This window comes from Dermacentor variabilis, chromosome 5, assembly GCF_050947875.1.
Source record: "Dermacentor variabilis isolate Ectoservices chromosome 5, ASM5094787v1, whole genome shotgun sequence".
NCBI classification, from domain to species: Eukaryota; Metazoa; Arthropoda; class Arachnida; order Ixodida; family Ixodidae; genus Dermacentor; species Dermacentor variabilis.
In genome coordinates, this window is record NC_134572.1 from 53,369,311 (window position 1) to 53,386,348 (window position 17,038).

The 17,038-nt window shown below is 46.2% G+C and overlaps 1 protein-coding gene across 7 annotated transcripts in view; it reads left to right on the top strand.

The window, feature by feature from the left end:
- The window catches only part of LOC142582612 (uncharacterized), a 156,092-nt gene extending 139,474 nt beyond the window's left edge, over positions 1-16,618 (top strand). For 6 of the 7 annotated variants that reach the window (XM_075692504.1, XM_075692505.1, XM_075692508.1 and 3 more), the window contains 4 exons: positions 4,368-4,435; positions 12,218-12,322; positions 13,115-13,138; positions 16,468-16,618. In XM_075692504.1, the coding sequence (XP_075548619.1) occupies positions 4,368-4,435; positions 12,218-12,322; positions 13,115-13,138; positions 16,468-16,542 (272 nt within the window). In that variant the 3' untranslated portion in view covers positions 16,543-16,618. The remainder of the gene's footprint in view (positions 1-4,367; positions 4,436-12,217; positions 12,323-13,114; positions 13,139-16,467) is intronic. The other variant, XM_075692507.1, reaches the window with a different exon arrangement.
- The last annotated feature ends 420 nt before the right edge of the window (positions 16,619-17,038 follow it).

Sequence of the window (17,038 nt, forward strand, 5' to 3'; positions counted from 1 at the left end):
CCAAATAAGATCGAATGACGTGTGAGTGCCATGGTAATGACTGTCGCGTCCGAGGACAAAATTAAGTACGCAATATACTGCGTAGAAATCCAACAATTCGCTGAAAGAGGGACTGTTTTGGCGTCGTTAAAATTACAACCTTACGACGCTCTGCCATAGTAAATATGCGTAAATTTCCACAAGTCTACCGCGGCGGTTTTGCATTTCGATGGTTATGAACTGCAAAAACACTTATACGCCATCTAGATGTGAGACGGGTAACATTGAGGCAAAGGTTCACAACGGCATATGGGTTATGCTGCTTGGAATTGTCAATCCTTATTATTTATATTATTAGTAATATCTGTACGTGGGGAAGGTATTTCGCATGATGAATATATAAACGATGATATGTAAGCGTGAAAGTGGTTATTGGTTCAACATAGTTGTCGTATAGCTCCGTTAGCGCGAAAGCCATAAGCATCTAAGTCCAAGAGCTGAAAAACAGTAATACGTGCTCCCACATAGCATAGTTGCTATGAGAATGTGTAGCTTTGCCATATTTAAAAGGATTATTCATGGATGATTGCCTGTTGGGAAACACAGACTAAGGGTCACACAGTTTTCTTCAGCGCAGAAAATTGCCCTCGCCGAAATCCTTCGCTTCGCAGATAACTCTCGAAATTTTGTAATTTGGCACCAGCGTGCACCACCTGATGTGCACCAAATTACACGGCCCTATTTCCCAAAACTAATTTCTATGCGACATAAGGCGATAGTATTGAATTTCATATCACAAACCAGAAATTGCGTCAAGAGTGTGTAAAGCGGCGCTTAATAGCCCATACCTGCTGCCGTTCTGGTTATCGTTTGTTTTTGTAGGTATATAGCAAGTTGGTAGCTGCACTTGTGATCGTAAAAATATATTTTCTGAGCTTCGCATGTGGCCTCTGAAACCTTGCGACGCTACTAATCTCCGAGGGCATTGCGAGGTTGTCGTAGTAGCCTCAAGAGGGCTCTGCCTGGTACCGAATTCGGTTAGATATTGCCATGGCCCCGAGACTGTGAGCGTGCCATTATATTATACTCAAATAGCGCCGGTATAGAGTTAAGCAGTTGGCTAAACAAGACTCAAGCACATGTTTCACATCCATCCCCCTTGTTATTCTCCCTAGTTGCGCCCATTGGTGCCACTTAAACGCACGATGAATAAGGCGGCTTCAAAGCAAAGTCTTTCGCTTTACTGTGAACTAGTGCTTTTAAGGCTGGGTAATAAGCGACAACCTGCTGCTCATAATTTCTGTACCATGTAATTGGCTGGTTGATTTTTTTTCTTTTCTGACCTGCATGGACACTTGAAACCAGAACCGTCAGTAGGTTATTGGGGAGGTATGGGGAGGTGCAGTGAGTGCTGTGAATTTACAGTATTGAATGGCATGCTGTGCAAGAGGCTCTATTACTTGAAACCTACATAATACTAATTGCTTTCTATTGGGTTGCTGATAGCTTCGATGTCAGTGTTAAAATAAACCAGCATTAATTCGTAATTATTAGCGTCATGAAAAAAGGTTGTCTCCTTCAAATGGCTTCCAATCCTCGTTGTTCAGCAGAAGTAGAGGCTTGCTACAGTAAATTACATATAAATATGAATGATATATGGTGCAGACTTAAAATGACAGTTAACATGACTACTAACACTGTGCTAGTCATGGAATTCATTCAGTAAAACCGCACGGTGGAGTTGTTTAGTAAGAGTACAAAAACAGACTGCAGTTGCGACGTCACATTGCTGAGAGCGCATTTTCTCAAGCTGTCATGTTCTGTATTACACTTTCACGGAAAACTTTTCTTAACATTTGTGGGAAAACTTGCCTGTGTATGGCCTGCCTCTAAAATTATATAACAACACAACGTGATTGAGCGCTAAAAATGCAGCATGAGATTTCACAATGACATTATGCCTTTCAATTAGGACAGCCAGGAAATGTAATGTATACTTGATGTTTAATGAGACAGCCAGTATATATGCAGCGCAAAGCTATTTGGCTCTTCTTGATTACTCTTGCCTAACGCGTAAGCGTAGTAGAAATGTGTTTAGATACGCAAACCAAAGCGCGAAGACTGCAAGTGTTTGGAGGTGTTTCCATGCGAGTATAATCTTGGTATTTCGCCTATTCTAAAGGCAAAGTGATGTGCTTTAACACCCATAACAGGAAAAAAATGTTGCCTAGTCAAATTGAGTAATCGTACACGGCAGTTATCTATAATAAACATTTACTGAAAGCGAGCTGCACAGTCGTAAGTTACCTGCAATTCGCTGCACTTCAGTTCAAGGCTGCCTTACTATTAATGTCGTGGGGACACACGGCTTGTTTCTCTTGCGACGCAATTCGTTTAACTTCACTGAAGGCAATATCCAGAAGCATCGTAGCGATTCACGAAAAATGTGAGACAAGCGTTAAACCCCCGTGCCACGTGGCTAGACCAATAAAAAAGGCCTGAGGTGCCCTGCCACATGGCAGCCGTAGCTAAACACGAGGTTTTTTTGAGAAACTGTCTACGCCGACCGTATAGAGCTTTCTACGAAAATTACTACAGGGAACATTGGCGCTAGTGTCTGTGGGAGTGGCAAGTGCGGTCGTTAAAATGAATTTTAAAACTTCTTATCCTTCTAGGTTTCAAACAGCTCAACAAGGCTAATTCTTGGGCTAGTTGGTGTGGTTTACTCATAATGGCAAAGCCTTTAGCGCGATTAAAAAAAGACAGGGCCTTGACAGAGACACAGGACCGCGCTTACTTACCACATACCTGCGCTAATAAGCGTCAACTGAAAGTTAGCGCTGTCCTTTGTTTCTGTCACGTCCCTGTCTTTTTTGAATTGCACTGAAGGCTTTGCCATTATCAGTGTTCAAACCGCTGTTTGTAAATTGATGATTATTCAACAAATTGTTGCACTATAATTAAAGCAATTAGCAATGCATCTGCATGTGCGCGAAGTAATATTGCGTACAGCGTTTACAGAAAAATAGGATTACTTAGAAATTTAGACTAATAAATGCGAATAAAGCTCAGTACATAAAGTCACAAGGAGGTTTGAAGTCACAAGCATGAAGGTTAGACAAATCAATTTACTGTGAATCATTCCCGTGGTAGCTGAGCGATCGCAGTGCCACAGTTCTTTATAGTTATTTTAGTAGAAAGCTTTACACCTCACCGGCCGGTGACGTTTGTGAAACTAGGTTCTGCCCAGCCATAGACGACCGTCTCGGAAGCCTTGTCATGAAGCAAAGTTGATTGCATCGGTTGCTGTCAGATGACGCTTTATGTCCATACCTGTCGTTTTCTTGTGTCTAAGAAATACGCGAGGTGGCACTAATCGGCAGCTCGCCTTCATCGAAATCTCGTGCTTGCATGCAGGCTGCCTAGCTATACGCCACGTTCGACTGCAGTTATCAGTTTAACTAAAACTGCTTCCTGGACCCCTTTACTTCGCTTCGCGTATTTTTTTTATTTTTGTGCCACGTAAAATGCAAATGACAAGAAAATTTTGTGAAAATGTCATGGGTTTAGTTTTTATAAGACTAACTGAAGAAGGTAGGTTGTGCGTGACTTGCGCATGTCTGCTGCTTATGGTAATATCTTACTATAATCGATTCGAGTTGCCAGCGCTCGTTTAATTCCCGCTGGGTCCGTCTGTGTTCATTCTTCCGAGAAGCTGCTGAAAACTGCATGTACGAATGCCACTAAATAGCAGTTTTTCTCATCCGCGACATATATATATATATATATATATATATATATATATATATATATATATATATATATATATATATATATATATATATGTCGCGGATGAGAAAAACTGCTATTTAGTGGCATACATATATATATATATATATATATATATATATATATATATATATATATAGAAGGAATATAGGAAGAATACCTCAGTTTTCAATTTTACTCTGTTTAAATGCAGCTGTGCGTTATCTGAAGGCGTAATGTTCTTTATTAGGCCTCATCGAAAGTGTAATCAGAAGTGTAATGATTCTATGCACATAAACCCTTCCCTATATGCAGAGTAGCCAACCAGAATTACCTCTGGTTAACCTCCATGCCTTGATATACATAATGTCTCTGTCTCTCTTAAACCTACGAAGCTACGATGAATTTTCCTGTGGCTAATTTCTTTCTACGGACAACACTGCTTTAAAGTCGGCAGTGTGTCAAATAAATTGGCACGCTAATCGAGCGAACAGCTGACTGACCCCATTCTAGAATATCGGTTTACCTTTTGTCTAAGGGTTAAACACGAAAGCACATTAATTTCTTGCACGCGGCGTGAAACCTTCATCAAGGTTCAGGGGCAATTTTCTTTATTTCAGTGATGCACTCGCATGAGGTGGAGACACTTGTGACTTGCGCTAAGGCCCACGCCGACATGCCCGAAAAGGTAAGTCTTGTTTCGCAAGGTGGCAACCTATGCATTCGCAAGCTTGAACAGTCGAGCTCGCAAGATTGATGCACCGTTTTTCACCCACCGGTTCACGCCCATTGTAACTATAGATATATGATGGATACCTTAAGTACTATATAAGCCATACTGGTAGCAGCTACAATTTGGCTGTCAATAACTCCACTTTTCCAAAAATTGTGGTCCATTCATAAGGTAAAAACTTGGAGGACGCCTAAGCTTCGCCGTTACGAGTGGAACGCGATAGCGTTGTCGGGCCATGCTAAGGCCGACAACGACACCGAGTATTCTGCCACATGGTGCCCGATAGAAAACAATGGCGCGCCGATCCCAGCGGCCCTGCAGGGCAGAAGAATGGCTCATACCCCCGTAAGCGAAGAAAAAGGGGTTTGAGCTCCCGCGTAACAAAATTATGTACCCAACATGAGACCGTACCCAACAGAACAATCAATTCTAACATTTTCATTCTCAACGTGTACAGCGCAACATCGGACAGGAAAACGGACTTCAAAACATTACCAGGCACCACGTCTAGGACGGCGAGAGGCGCGCCTCTCGTTGTTGCGGGTAACTTTAACGCACCCACTACGGAATACCAGTACCCAGTACGGTTACAAAAGCGGTTACAAAAGTGCAAAGGGGACGAACTTGGCCTTCAACGCTGCAGAGCTCGGCCTAATACTCGTCCCAGAAACAAGGCTCCCCACCAGATCCGGTAATTCGGTCAGTCGAGATAGGACCCCCGAGCTCACCTTCCTCCGAGGTATCGAAGGCACGTGGGACAACCTCCAGGAGGGGCTAGGCAGTGACCATTACACACTTGAAATTCTGCTGCGTGTCAAACCCACACCCGCGAGATATGAGTATGTGGACTGGGACCTTTTTCGAAAAATCAGAAATGACACAGTCCCGCCAGATGAGACGTATGCAGATCTGCTAGAGCATCTGAACATGGCAGTTAAAGGAGCAACCAAAGAAATCATTACGGTTCTTGAAGTTCCTAAAATGGACTCGAGACTCGCTCACCTTCTGGAGGCCAAATACGCCCTCTCATCCAGGTGGAAGACCCGAAAGCTTAATCGTAAACTCAGATCGATAATCGCACTTCTTAACAAGGAGGTTGAAACCTATTCGGCCCAGCTCGTCCTGCAGCAATGGGATGAGACGTGTACCGAAACGGACGGGCGTATGCGAACAGGTAGCAAATGGAGCTTATTGATTGGTCTCCTCAACGATAAATAGTCTAAGGACACCCTTATCCTTGCAACGGATAGGTTTAATGAACCTATCCGTTGCAAAACAAACTGCAATCGGTCTCACCGACACGGAATTAACCAACAACTTAGCACAAACCGATCGACCGGTAGAGCGTGTTAACTACATGGGATTCTCGGCACTTGATCTAGACGAACCTTTCACCGTGTCAGAGATCAGACACATTCTCTTTAATTGAAACTGCAAATCAGCCCCGGGACCTGATGGAATCACGAACAAACTCTTCAGGAACCTAAACAATACGGCAATCGAGATAGTCACGGCCAAAATAAATGAGGTATGGAAAAGTGAACAGGCCCCGAGAGACTGGCGGACCGCAAAAGTGGGACTCATACCCAAACCAGGAAAAACCCCCACATATATATAATTTGCGGCCTATTTCCCTTACATCATGCATCGCCAAGGCTGCGGAGCACGCGATACATAACAGGATCACTGAACATATTGAAAACAAGGAGAATTTTAGACACAACCTAATCGGCTTTAGACAGGCGTTGTTCACGCAGGACGCTATGCTTTTGCTTAAGAAAGCAATCTTTGATAACCCTACTCGCGACGTGAAAGGGATCCACCCACTGGACCTCTCGAGGCCTTCGGCAGGGTCGCGCGTACACGCATCCTGACGGAAATTTCGTCTCTCAACCTGAGCCAGCGGTTTCATGATTACACCAGATCTTTCCTCGCGGATCGCAAGGCACACCTCCGACTAGGCATGGTCACGGGCGGACCCTACGAACTAGGCACCTGCGGCACCCCGCAGGGCTCGGTCCTCTCCCCCCTCTTATTTAATACAGCCATGCACAAACTCTCCACTCGTCTCGCTGCAATCCCGAACGTGGGTCATGCCATTTATGTGGATGATATCATGATCTGGGTGCCGGGCGGATCGCCAGCCATGCTCGAACACTCGTTACAAAGCGCATTGGAGGCTACCGAAGACTTTCTTTCAAACAGGGGCCTTGAACTCTCCCTCGCTAAATCAGAGCTACTGTTACACCGCCAGTCAACACAAGGGGTCAGAAACCTTGCGCCTCTGGAAACTCTGCTGATAGAAATTCGAGCTAAAAATGGGCAACCCATACCGAGGATGGACTCGGTCAAGATTCTAGGTCTCCTCATTTATGCCAAGGGATGTAACTCGACGGCTCTCGACAGGCTCACTGGACAGGCTAGTAATGTCCTAAGTCTTGTAGCCCGCGTCTCAAATCGAAGAGGCGGTCTCAAAGAGGACAATTTGCTGAGGGCTTATCAGGTATTCTTCCTGAATCGTGTTATCTGCATCGCGCCGTACCTTAATTGGGGTAAAGCGGAAAAGGCCAAGCTCGACTCTCAAGCGCGTGCTCGGCCTTCCGCAGTCCACAAGCACTGAGAAGCTGCTGGAGCTAGGTCTCCATATTACCATCGATGAGCTAATAGAAGCTCACACAGCGGCTCAAATAATGAGACTTTCATCCACTAAGCCAGGGATCAAGATTTTAGAGGAAGCGGGAATCCAACCCCGACATGAACCGGCGACCAAAGTTAGCTTGACCCGCGAAACCAGAACTCGTATAATGATTGACCCCGCCTCGCGAACCATCCACCCAGTGCATAACGAGGGTAGAAGATTCGCGAGAGCCAAGTCCATCCTTAAAAGATCAATCAGCAGAAAGTACATGCCCTCTTTGTCGATGCTGCCAGATATGACAGTGGGGATAAGTTCGCTGTCTCGGTGGTAGACGCGGGAGGCAACCTGGTCAACGCAGCCTCTGTTTATAATAAGTTTGCCCATGTGGCGGAGGAAGTGGCGATCGCTCTGGCTTTTCACAACTCAAAAGTTCCCGCTATCGTCTTTTCGGACTCGCGCACGGAGGTTAGATCGTTCTCGTCCGCGCTCGTATCTCAACAGGCGAACAGTATTTTGATTAAAGCACTTCAAAGAACTAGGGAGAGCAGCGAAGGAGGATACCACATCTCGTGGTTCCCACCCCATCTAGATAGCTTAGTAACCCGCTTGTATGTAATCCTAACGAGCAGGCCCGCCGGAGAGCGCGCGATTTCACGTACCGCGCTGTCGTGGGTAGCCAGGCTTGGAACGAGGTCAACATCCACAAAGATCCACTATGTACTTTCCACAAAATTGTTTCACATTATCGACTGCGCAGAAAATTTCCACCCCCTCACTTCAAACTGAACAAACCTCAGGCTAGCACACTCATACTTCTGCAAACCCGATCGTATCCCACTCCTCGGTCTCTTAACAGGATAGATCCTGACCACTCACCGTCGTGCCCAAAATGTGGTCATGACTCATGCACTTTTGAGCACATGCTATGGCTGTGCTGTTGCGTACTCCAGGGTAGCGTATCGTACTGCTGCGAGTTGTAGCGGTGCCTGCCTATCGAAGCTCTACCGACGTTACCTATTGGTAGCGTGGCGTTGTCGGCGGGCTGCAGGCATCCAGTAGACCATGGCGACCAAGCAAGGGCGAGACGATTTCTAGTGCGAAACTTGCACGGTTTATTCAAAGATAGATGAAAGATAATGAAAAGAGAATGAAGTGATCAAAAGTACATTTCGGAGCCCCTTAAATAGGCTCTCCACAATCGTGGGAGGGATCTTGCTTCCGTCGACGTCACGTGACCGGCACTGAAAGTCTGCTGAAAGGAGGAGGGCTCTTACTTCCGTCAACGTCACGTGACCGCTACTGAAAGCCTGCTGAAAGGAGGAGGCCATCTCACCTCCTAGAATTGTAGACGCTTTTCCGTCTCCCTTGCGCGTGGCTGGTTCGTGGAAGTTCTTCTTTTGGCCGTTCGAGGAACGGGTCCCTTTAACGTCACGCACGCACGCACACACGCACACGCGCACACGCGCACACGCACACACGCACACACGCACCCGCGCACACGCACACGCACACATGCACGCACGCACACGCACACGCACGCACAAGCACACGCAGACACACACACGCACACACACACGCACACACACACACGCACGCACACACACACACACAAAAGAGTCATGTACATTGCGGGGCTGCCGCCATACCGGCAGACACTGGAAATGGTCATGGCGAATTAGGAAGTCATGCTTCATTTCGACGAGGCCTGGTGGAAGAAGGTCGGGTGAGAGAAAGTTCTTTCTGCACGAGGTGCGAGACGCCAACGATAGCAGGCGAAGTCACGCCTCATTTCGACGAGGCAGGGTGAGAGATGGTTGGTTGAAATTCATTTCTGCACGTGGTGCCAGGCGCCAACCCTAACAGTGCCCAGCACTTAACGCCTCTCCACCCATCACGAAAGAACAATGGCAGGAATCTCTCAAGAGCAGCAATCTCCATATTCAACTCCAGGATGCCCAGAGGGCCCACAACATTGCGGCGGGACTTGATCTCCCGGTCCCATCGTGGGCGGAGCCACCGACTTGACCTTCGGGAGCCTTCGGTTTTGGCTCCCCAAGATCTCAGTCTCTCAGGACTCAAATAATGTTCTTGTCATGTCATGTCGTATATTTAAGCTATATTCTCGTATATCCAAATCACATTCAGACGCTATCATGTCTGCAGGTTGTGTTAAAGTTGAACTGTATGAATTTTCTGACGCATTTTAGTTTGAGAAATGCAATGAGTTCATTAACGCCTATGAGCCATGCGGAGGGCCTGTGTGGTTGTGGTTCAGGATGATTTTTTTTCTGACGGACAGCACTGCCGTCGGCCGACGCCGACATCGGATTTTCTGCGACACGAGGCCCTTAACGCTCTCGCGTTAAAAAGTCGAAGTTACGCCGAAAGACGAAGCATCGATTGCGATTGCAATTTAATAGACGATACGAAGTAAACATAATAGTATTATCGGCCGTATAAACTTGTAAATATTCGGCAACTAAATGACAAGCATGGTGTCACGCGCGCACAAGCAAACATGAACACAACTCACTCGATGACCGCGAGAACTTGCTGTCAAAACGCTGGAGTGACAAAGCGCGGAAGCAGCGGCGAGTGGATTCACTTTCGGACTGCCTCTCGCTTCTACGCTAAGTGGCGAAAACAAAGCCCACGTGAAGCTAGCAACCCTCGGCAGGCTCTGTCCTTGTCGCAGATGGCTTTCAAGGATAGGGCCCGCGCGGCCGCGCCATACGCAGCAACCGGCGGAGTAGAATGCACCCCCCTCCTCCCCTCCTCCCGGTGCCTTGCGCACGACAGAAGACGGCGCGCTTCCTGCCCTCTTTCCTCCCTTGCGCGCGCGAGTTTGACCGCTATCGTCGGCTTTCCCTCGGATGCTTTCACTCGCGCATAGAATAGAGCATACGGCGTGCGGCTACGATGTTATCGCTTTTGGGCTTTATACGGATCATGAAGACGCCGACGGCAGAAATGCGCCTGTAGTGTCCATATAATTGCTGTCGCCATAAAAACTACCATGCTCCTTCAAAGACCCTTTTCCCTCTCCCCCCTCCCCCCGCGTATGGTAGCAAAGCGGACACGCGTCTGTTTGACCGCCCTTCCATTCCACCTTCCGTTTCCTCCGAGACACCTCGAACCAGATTCGAGAGCACCGCAGAGATGGAATTTTGACAGTGACGCCGATTCTGTACACGGGTCGCATACAACTACCAACTACTACATTGTCAATATTGTTAAAAACATATTCTTTTAGCTTCACACAAAGCAAAAAAAAAAAAGAAAGAAGAATGGTGCTGATGGTTACAAGGGGCGGGAGCGAGGGTGAGGTTGTTGTGCACAGCTTCTCAGTGCATCGTCTTGCCTTTCTAACAAACATTGCTGTCGGGTGACACCAGTTCCGCCGATTTAGTTTCTTGTCCATGTGCTTTAGTGCACTTTAATTGTTTACCAGAACAACAATCATAGTCGTTACGGAGAGCAAATGCTCTTGCCGCAGTTTCCACATATCGTATCGCTCTTTCCGATCGCGCCTCCAAACCTTTGTCTCCATCGCAACCTGAGCGGGGCCACCTCTTTTTTTTTTTTACTGTAAGTTTACTAAGTCAACTTACTAGGTCAACGTGCTATGCCTGGTTTAAGTGCGCTTAAGCGAGATGGTGAGGTGAGCGAGTAGGTAAGTGTTCATATTAACGATGATTCTTCGCGAGAACAAATTTCGCGATTTGCATCAATCTTGATTGTGTCTAGATTTCGCTGCGTGATTGAAGCTTACCGTGTGTCCTGCGATGTACGGTTTGCTTGGTTTGGTTTTCGACATTCCCTTATACAGGGTGTCCCGACTAGTTTTAGCCAGAGTTTAAAAATACACAGATGCCATGTAGCGGCACAGAACAAAAGTAATGTTAAGTAGGTCGCTTAGAGATACTCAAACTATATAATTTATTCCGCCTAATTAGATAATTAGTCTTACTTAATTACCTTCTGAAATATTATAATTCGATTATAAGTGACAATGAGAAAATTGTAGAGCGACATGAAAAACTCCTGGTACAGCTTTCTGTTCCTCAGTACGTGCTGCATAAAAGTGCTTTTGCGAACGTGAGAGAAGCCCGCGAATACACGCAAAGTGCCTCGAGCGGCCAGTCACGCGATAATTTCGCGTGCATTTGCGGCCTTCTTTCGCGCTCGGAAGAACTCTTTTATGTAGCATTTATTGAAGAACAGAACGCTGTATCGGGAGCTTTTCATGTCACTGTAAACTTTTTTTATCGACACTTCATCTAATTAGAATATTTGAGGAGTTGACCAATTAATTAGGACCAATTATCTAATTAGGCGGAATGAAAGGCACAGTTTGAGTACCTCCAAGCGGCGGCAAACAACACTACTTTTGTTCTGTCCAGCTACGTGGCGTTTGCAGCTGGAACACCCTGTATATGCGAGACATTGCTTATAAAAAACGCCCATGTCCCGTGCATAGGGGGGGGGGGGACGTTAAAGATCATCTGGTGGTCAACATTATTCTGGAGTCCACCACTACGGCGTGCCTCATAATAAGATCGTGGTGTTGGTACGTAAAACCCCAGAATTCAATTCAGTTCGGCATTGCCTAATAAATTACTTGGAAAGTCAGTGCCATGTCTCCGTTTGTTCGCGCTGTTTCACGCGTTAAAAGGAATAAGTAAGTGTACGATGCCCAAGAAGGCGTACTACAGTCTCTGATACCACCGTGTTATGTTGTAGAATGAGTCGTAAACCCCGAATGAGTTGCGATTTTAACGATACTGGCTGTTTGCTGTTTATCTACGTGCATCCGCTAAAGTATCGTGGATTTCCCCTAATATTTAGTTTCTGTAGTCAGAAAATTTTGTATAGGCAGTAATATGGTGGCCCAGTCCGCATGGAAAGTATGCTGCAACGTGAGCCATCTATCCAGTAGGCGTTCGTTAAATTTCCTGATAAGCTTAATGTTTACTTATAGCAGTTAAACTTACTTTTAATTATAACACTAACAAGCACAAGCATTAACAATACAATATACTTGCGGCTTGCTTGGACTGTATCGTGGGATCTGTTAAGACGCAACGGCTCTGCTGCAGGTTCTAAATCACTGGAACGATCAGATAGCAATGTTCACGGGAATGAGCGATGCCGAAGTGGTGCTCCTTGTCTGCAAGACGTCGCTCGACGCGGGAGAGGCATTGGTGAGCGCGGAGTATGCTTTCAGCATGAAGTCTTGCTGCACACGTTCTATTTCCGCGTTTCCATAATTCATTCGTTGTGAACGTTCTTTGTCGCCCTTTTTAAGCTGCGCTTCTGTGGCCTACATAAATGTATGCAAATGCGCTCACGGCAGTCATGGTGGTCTCAAGGCGCGTTGGTGTGGCCTTCATAATCGCATTTTCAATACATGGAGCTAGCCCTCCTCGTACACACAGAGGAGGTAGGAGTCAGCGACACGTCAACAGGTACATGACCTACCAATTTAACAAATTATAGAGCGCAAATAATTGGTATGGGGACGCGAACGGGTTCTCTAATACAGCACACGAAGTCTTGTCACCGCAGGATTACAGGTGCTGGTCACAGGTATATGGAGGTGAGAGCATAAGCCAACATAGGGAGCGATGCTCCACCTGCTACATTCGCCTGAAATTCTAGTGGAGCTACAGGGTCATCAATCTTTGTGTCGTGTTGTGGAACTCTTCATTTTTGCATATAAGTCTAGATTGCATATCCTACTTTTTCAAATATAGAAGGAAACTAAAAAGGAGAAACGTAAGAAAGGTGGGAAGGTCCACCAGATGGCTATATTGTTTGCTTCCTACTATCAAGCTTAATATCGTGCACTATAATAATCATTATTTGCAGATTAAGCTAAAGGCGCAACATATGTATTCAGGATTAATGAGTGTGATTAATTCTGCACAAATATTACATCAAAAAATGCGGGAAAAGACTGCTCTCGACATCATTGTGTTGTGTCTTTCTTTCAGTACGAAGAATTTAGCAACACTCACGTAAGTCGGCTCCTTTCCTGCTCTTATTATCAATGTTAGAAAAAGAAGCTCTAGCAAGGACGATGAGCCCACGGGCACACTCTGTGTGGTTTTAGTGCGATGATAACAAGATGAAACCAGAAGGATCGTACAGTAACCGTGTTACCCTGCTATCTTACGTACAGGGTGGGATGATTTGCAAACGTTGCCTATAGTTTGCTCATGGCCGTTAACATAACGAGATATTGGGAGGACCCATTGAGGCGTTGGTTCTTTTTATTGTCCCTTTTAAGAAGGAAGATGCTAGTAAAAGAGAGAGAGATACCTACTGGTATCATGTCTAACAGAGTTACCACCGACTTCTACTGCACACTGCTTAATGAAGCCCACAAGATTGTCGTTCTTTGCTTCAACACTAAGGTCCTCTTCCTGAGCTAAAGCCGAATACCTGTTCTGTAGCTCGATCTGGAATTCCTCTATTTTCCCTCTTACCGCTGACTCATTGATCGGCTTCTTATGTACAAGTTTCTTCCTTTCACAACTCAGGTCTACGCTAATTCGAGTTCTTACCATCCTTTGGTCACTGCAGCGCACCTTGCTGAGCACGTCCACATCTTGTATGATGCCAGGGTTAGCGCCGAGTATGAAGTCTATTTCATTTGTTGTCTCGCCGTTCGGGCTCCTCCACGTCCACTTTCAGCTATTCCGCTTGCGGAAGAAGGTATTCATTATCCACATATTATTCTGTTCCGCAAACTCCACTAATAACTCTCCCCTGCTATTCCTAGTGCCTATGCCATATTCCCCCACTGCCTTGTCTCCAGCCTGCTTCTTGCCTACCTTGGAATTGAAGCCGCCCATCAGTATAGTGTATTTTGTTTTCCCTCTGCCCATCGCCGATTTCACGTCTTCATAGAAGCTTTCGACTTCCTGGTCATCCTGACTGGATGTAGGGGCGTAGACCTGTACAACCTTCATTTTGTACCTCTTATGAAGTTTCACAACAAGACCTGCCACCCTCTCGTTAATGCTATAGAATTCCTGTATGTTACCAGCTATATTCTTATTAATCAGGAATCCGACTCCTAGTTCTCGTCTCTCCGCTAAGCCCCGGTAGCACAGGACGTGCCCGCTTTTTAGCACTGTATATGCTTCTTTTGGCCTCCTAACTTCACTGAGCCCTATCATATCCCATTTACTGCCCTCTAATTCCTCTAATAGCACTGCTAGGCTCGCCTCACGAGATAACGTTCTAGCGTTAAACGTTGCCAGGTTCATATTCCAACGGCGGCCTGTCCGGAGCGGTGCAGCGGCGCCGTAGAGTTAGAACACCCGCCTCGCGTGCAGGAGGTCCGTGGTTCGAATCCCGGTGCCGCGCAATTTTCCACCGGATCGAAAAAATCCGCGTGTTGATAAAATTGCATAAACAGGCCTGGAGTGTGGCCTAATCCCGGTGACCAGAACCGGTAACGCACTCCCTCACCAGAGCAGGATTGGCCACTCTGGTGCAGGACTATAGGGTCGTTACAGGTATAAGTAAGTGTAGCATGTAGAGATGGAGGCTTTAAGGAAGATACAAAATATCAAGGATATATAGGCAGAATGCTAGAATGCAACAAATGAAGCCTAACTAGCTCAAGCAGGCTAGCTGACTATTTCTTGCCGCCCGTCTCGATGGGTATACTCGCAGACATCATTATAATCTTCTTTGCTGCTGGAGAGAAGAGGGTGTTGGAGCACCACCGGTTCGTTGGAGCATCGTTGGAGGAATCGGGACAGTGGACAGAGCATTGGAGTAGCACTCCTGACACTGCTTGGAACGCTGCGTCGCTTGCCAAGAAAGTTCGTATAGATATAGTGTCGCCTGCTGCTCCATCTAGGACAGACGTTGCGTAGGGGTTGTAGGCGACACGACCTAACAGATTGAGTTTTTCGTCCTGGAAAGATTCTCACCGACGCCGCTGTCGCCAGCCAGTTCCATCGGGCGCCAAGGCCTCGTCATGATGGCCGAGACCCCCGGGCAACGGACGCTGCGCTTGGTGCATAAATAACACCCACCTCTAAATACCGCTGTTTATGCCGACCATCCAAACATCTGGGAATCCTCATGAACGTACAGCTCGCTCTTCGTAACAAATGAGATTCGCCATATTTTTAATTGATTGATGGCTTGCTTTTTACAGAAACACTTTGGCAAGAAGAAACGAAATTGTTCATGATTGAAGAATCATTTTGATGTCTAGTCGTTGTTTAGCACCTAGTGAAATCTTACGACGTTAACACTTCTGCATACCGCATGCATGGCCAGTATAGAAGGAGAGATCCGGAGCTGAGCAGCAGAACTGCACAGTTTCTGTCGGCAAACGTTTATCAGGAATACAATAAAATTGCCAGAAGACGGAGCTCAATAAGATGCGGTCCCAAGCTAAAGTGATTTTTAGGGGCGTACCAACTTTTATGCACCAAGGTTTAAAAATATGAGAATGCCTCGTAGCTGAGCAGTAGCAAGGTAACGTTGTTTGCTTCCGCTTGGAGACACTCAGAATATTTTATTGCAATCCACCTAGTTACATAATTAGTCTTAATCAATTCCTCAAATATTATAATTAGATGACAAGTGTCCATGAAAAAGGTGTAGTGCAGCATAGAAAACTCCCGATACAGTTTTATGTTGCTCAATACGTGCTACATAAAATTGTTTTCCCGAGCGTGAAAGTAGCCACGATGGCACGCAAAGTACCTCGAGCGGCCAGTCGCGCGGCAATTTTGAGTTTATTCACAGGCTTGTTTCATGCGGGGGAAAAAAAAACACACTTTTATGCAACACGAATTGAGCAACATAAACATCTATCGGGAGTTTTTCATGTTGCTCTGCAATTTTCTCATTTACCTTTGCCACCCCCTTATAATAACTGAGAATTGATCAACTAATTAAGACTCATTATGTAAAAAAGATGGAATGCAAAAAAATGATCTGAGTATCTCCAAGCGACGGCAAACCACATCACTTTGGTTTTGTCCAGCTACGTGGCATTTTCATATATTTAAGTTTTGGTGCGTGATAGTAGGGACACCCTGTATATATGTAGTTATATCGAATAGTGTTGTCACTACCGATGAAAGAGGAGACGAGGCTTAGCTGACAATCGCAAAGTTCATAACATTATGTGGTGGATTCCAAATACATGCGACAGTGCAGTATCAAAGCAAAACGCGCTTTAAAACTTTAGCTCAGCGCCCTTAAGGCTGAGATAATGACTACGTATGAATTCACATATTGCAACGGAGACGACTCGAAACGCGAAAAATACGTGTGAAATGCTGACTATGATACTGCTTTTATTTTGCAGCCGGAACACAAAAAGACTATAGACACGATTGCCGCGCAGTGTTACGAGAAAGCAACTGGACAGAAGACTGCCTGAACTCATAAGCGCCGACTACGTTTTGACCTTTCTAGCAAAAACGAACAATTTCACCAATAAAGCTTGGGGTATCGAACGTATGTATTTGGTTACGTTACTTATGCTCTAAGAATGTGGGGTAAGTACGTCATCCATAACGATTGTTTAGGCGCTCTTTCCTGCGTTACGCGTCGGCGTCGTCCCTCGGCGTCGTCCCTGGGCGTCCTCCTTCGGCGTAACCATGCGAACGAGCCCACCGAAGAATCAACGAGCGAATGCGGAGCGCAGCGGGGGATGACAGACGGCGATAGCCAGAAGGGCGCGAGGAGGAAAGCGGAGGAGGAAGGTATGGCAAAAGGGTAAGAAGAAGAGCAGTGCCGCGCAAGATGGGCTTCGCGGCGACGACCGCTAAGGGATGGCGCCAGAGTAGCGCGTCGTCGTCTGTTCATTGATGGCATGCGGCGAGAGCGTCGACCGATACCATATATAGAAACAAAGCATTGCATCAGCGGAGGTC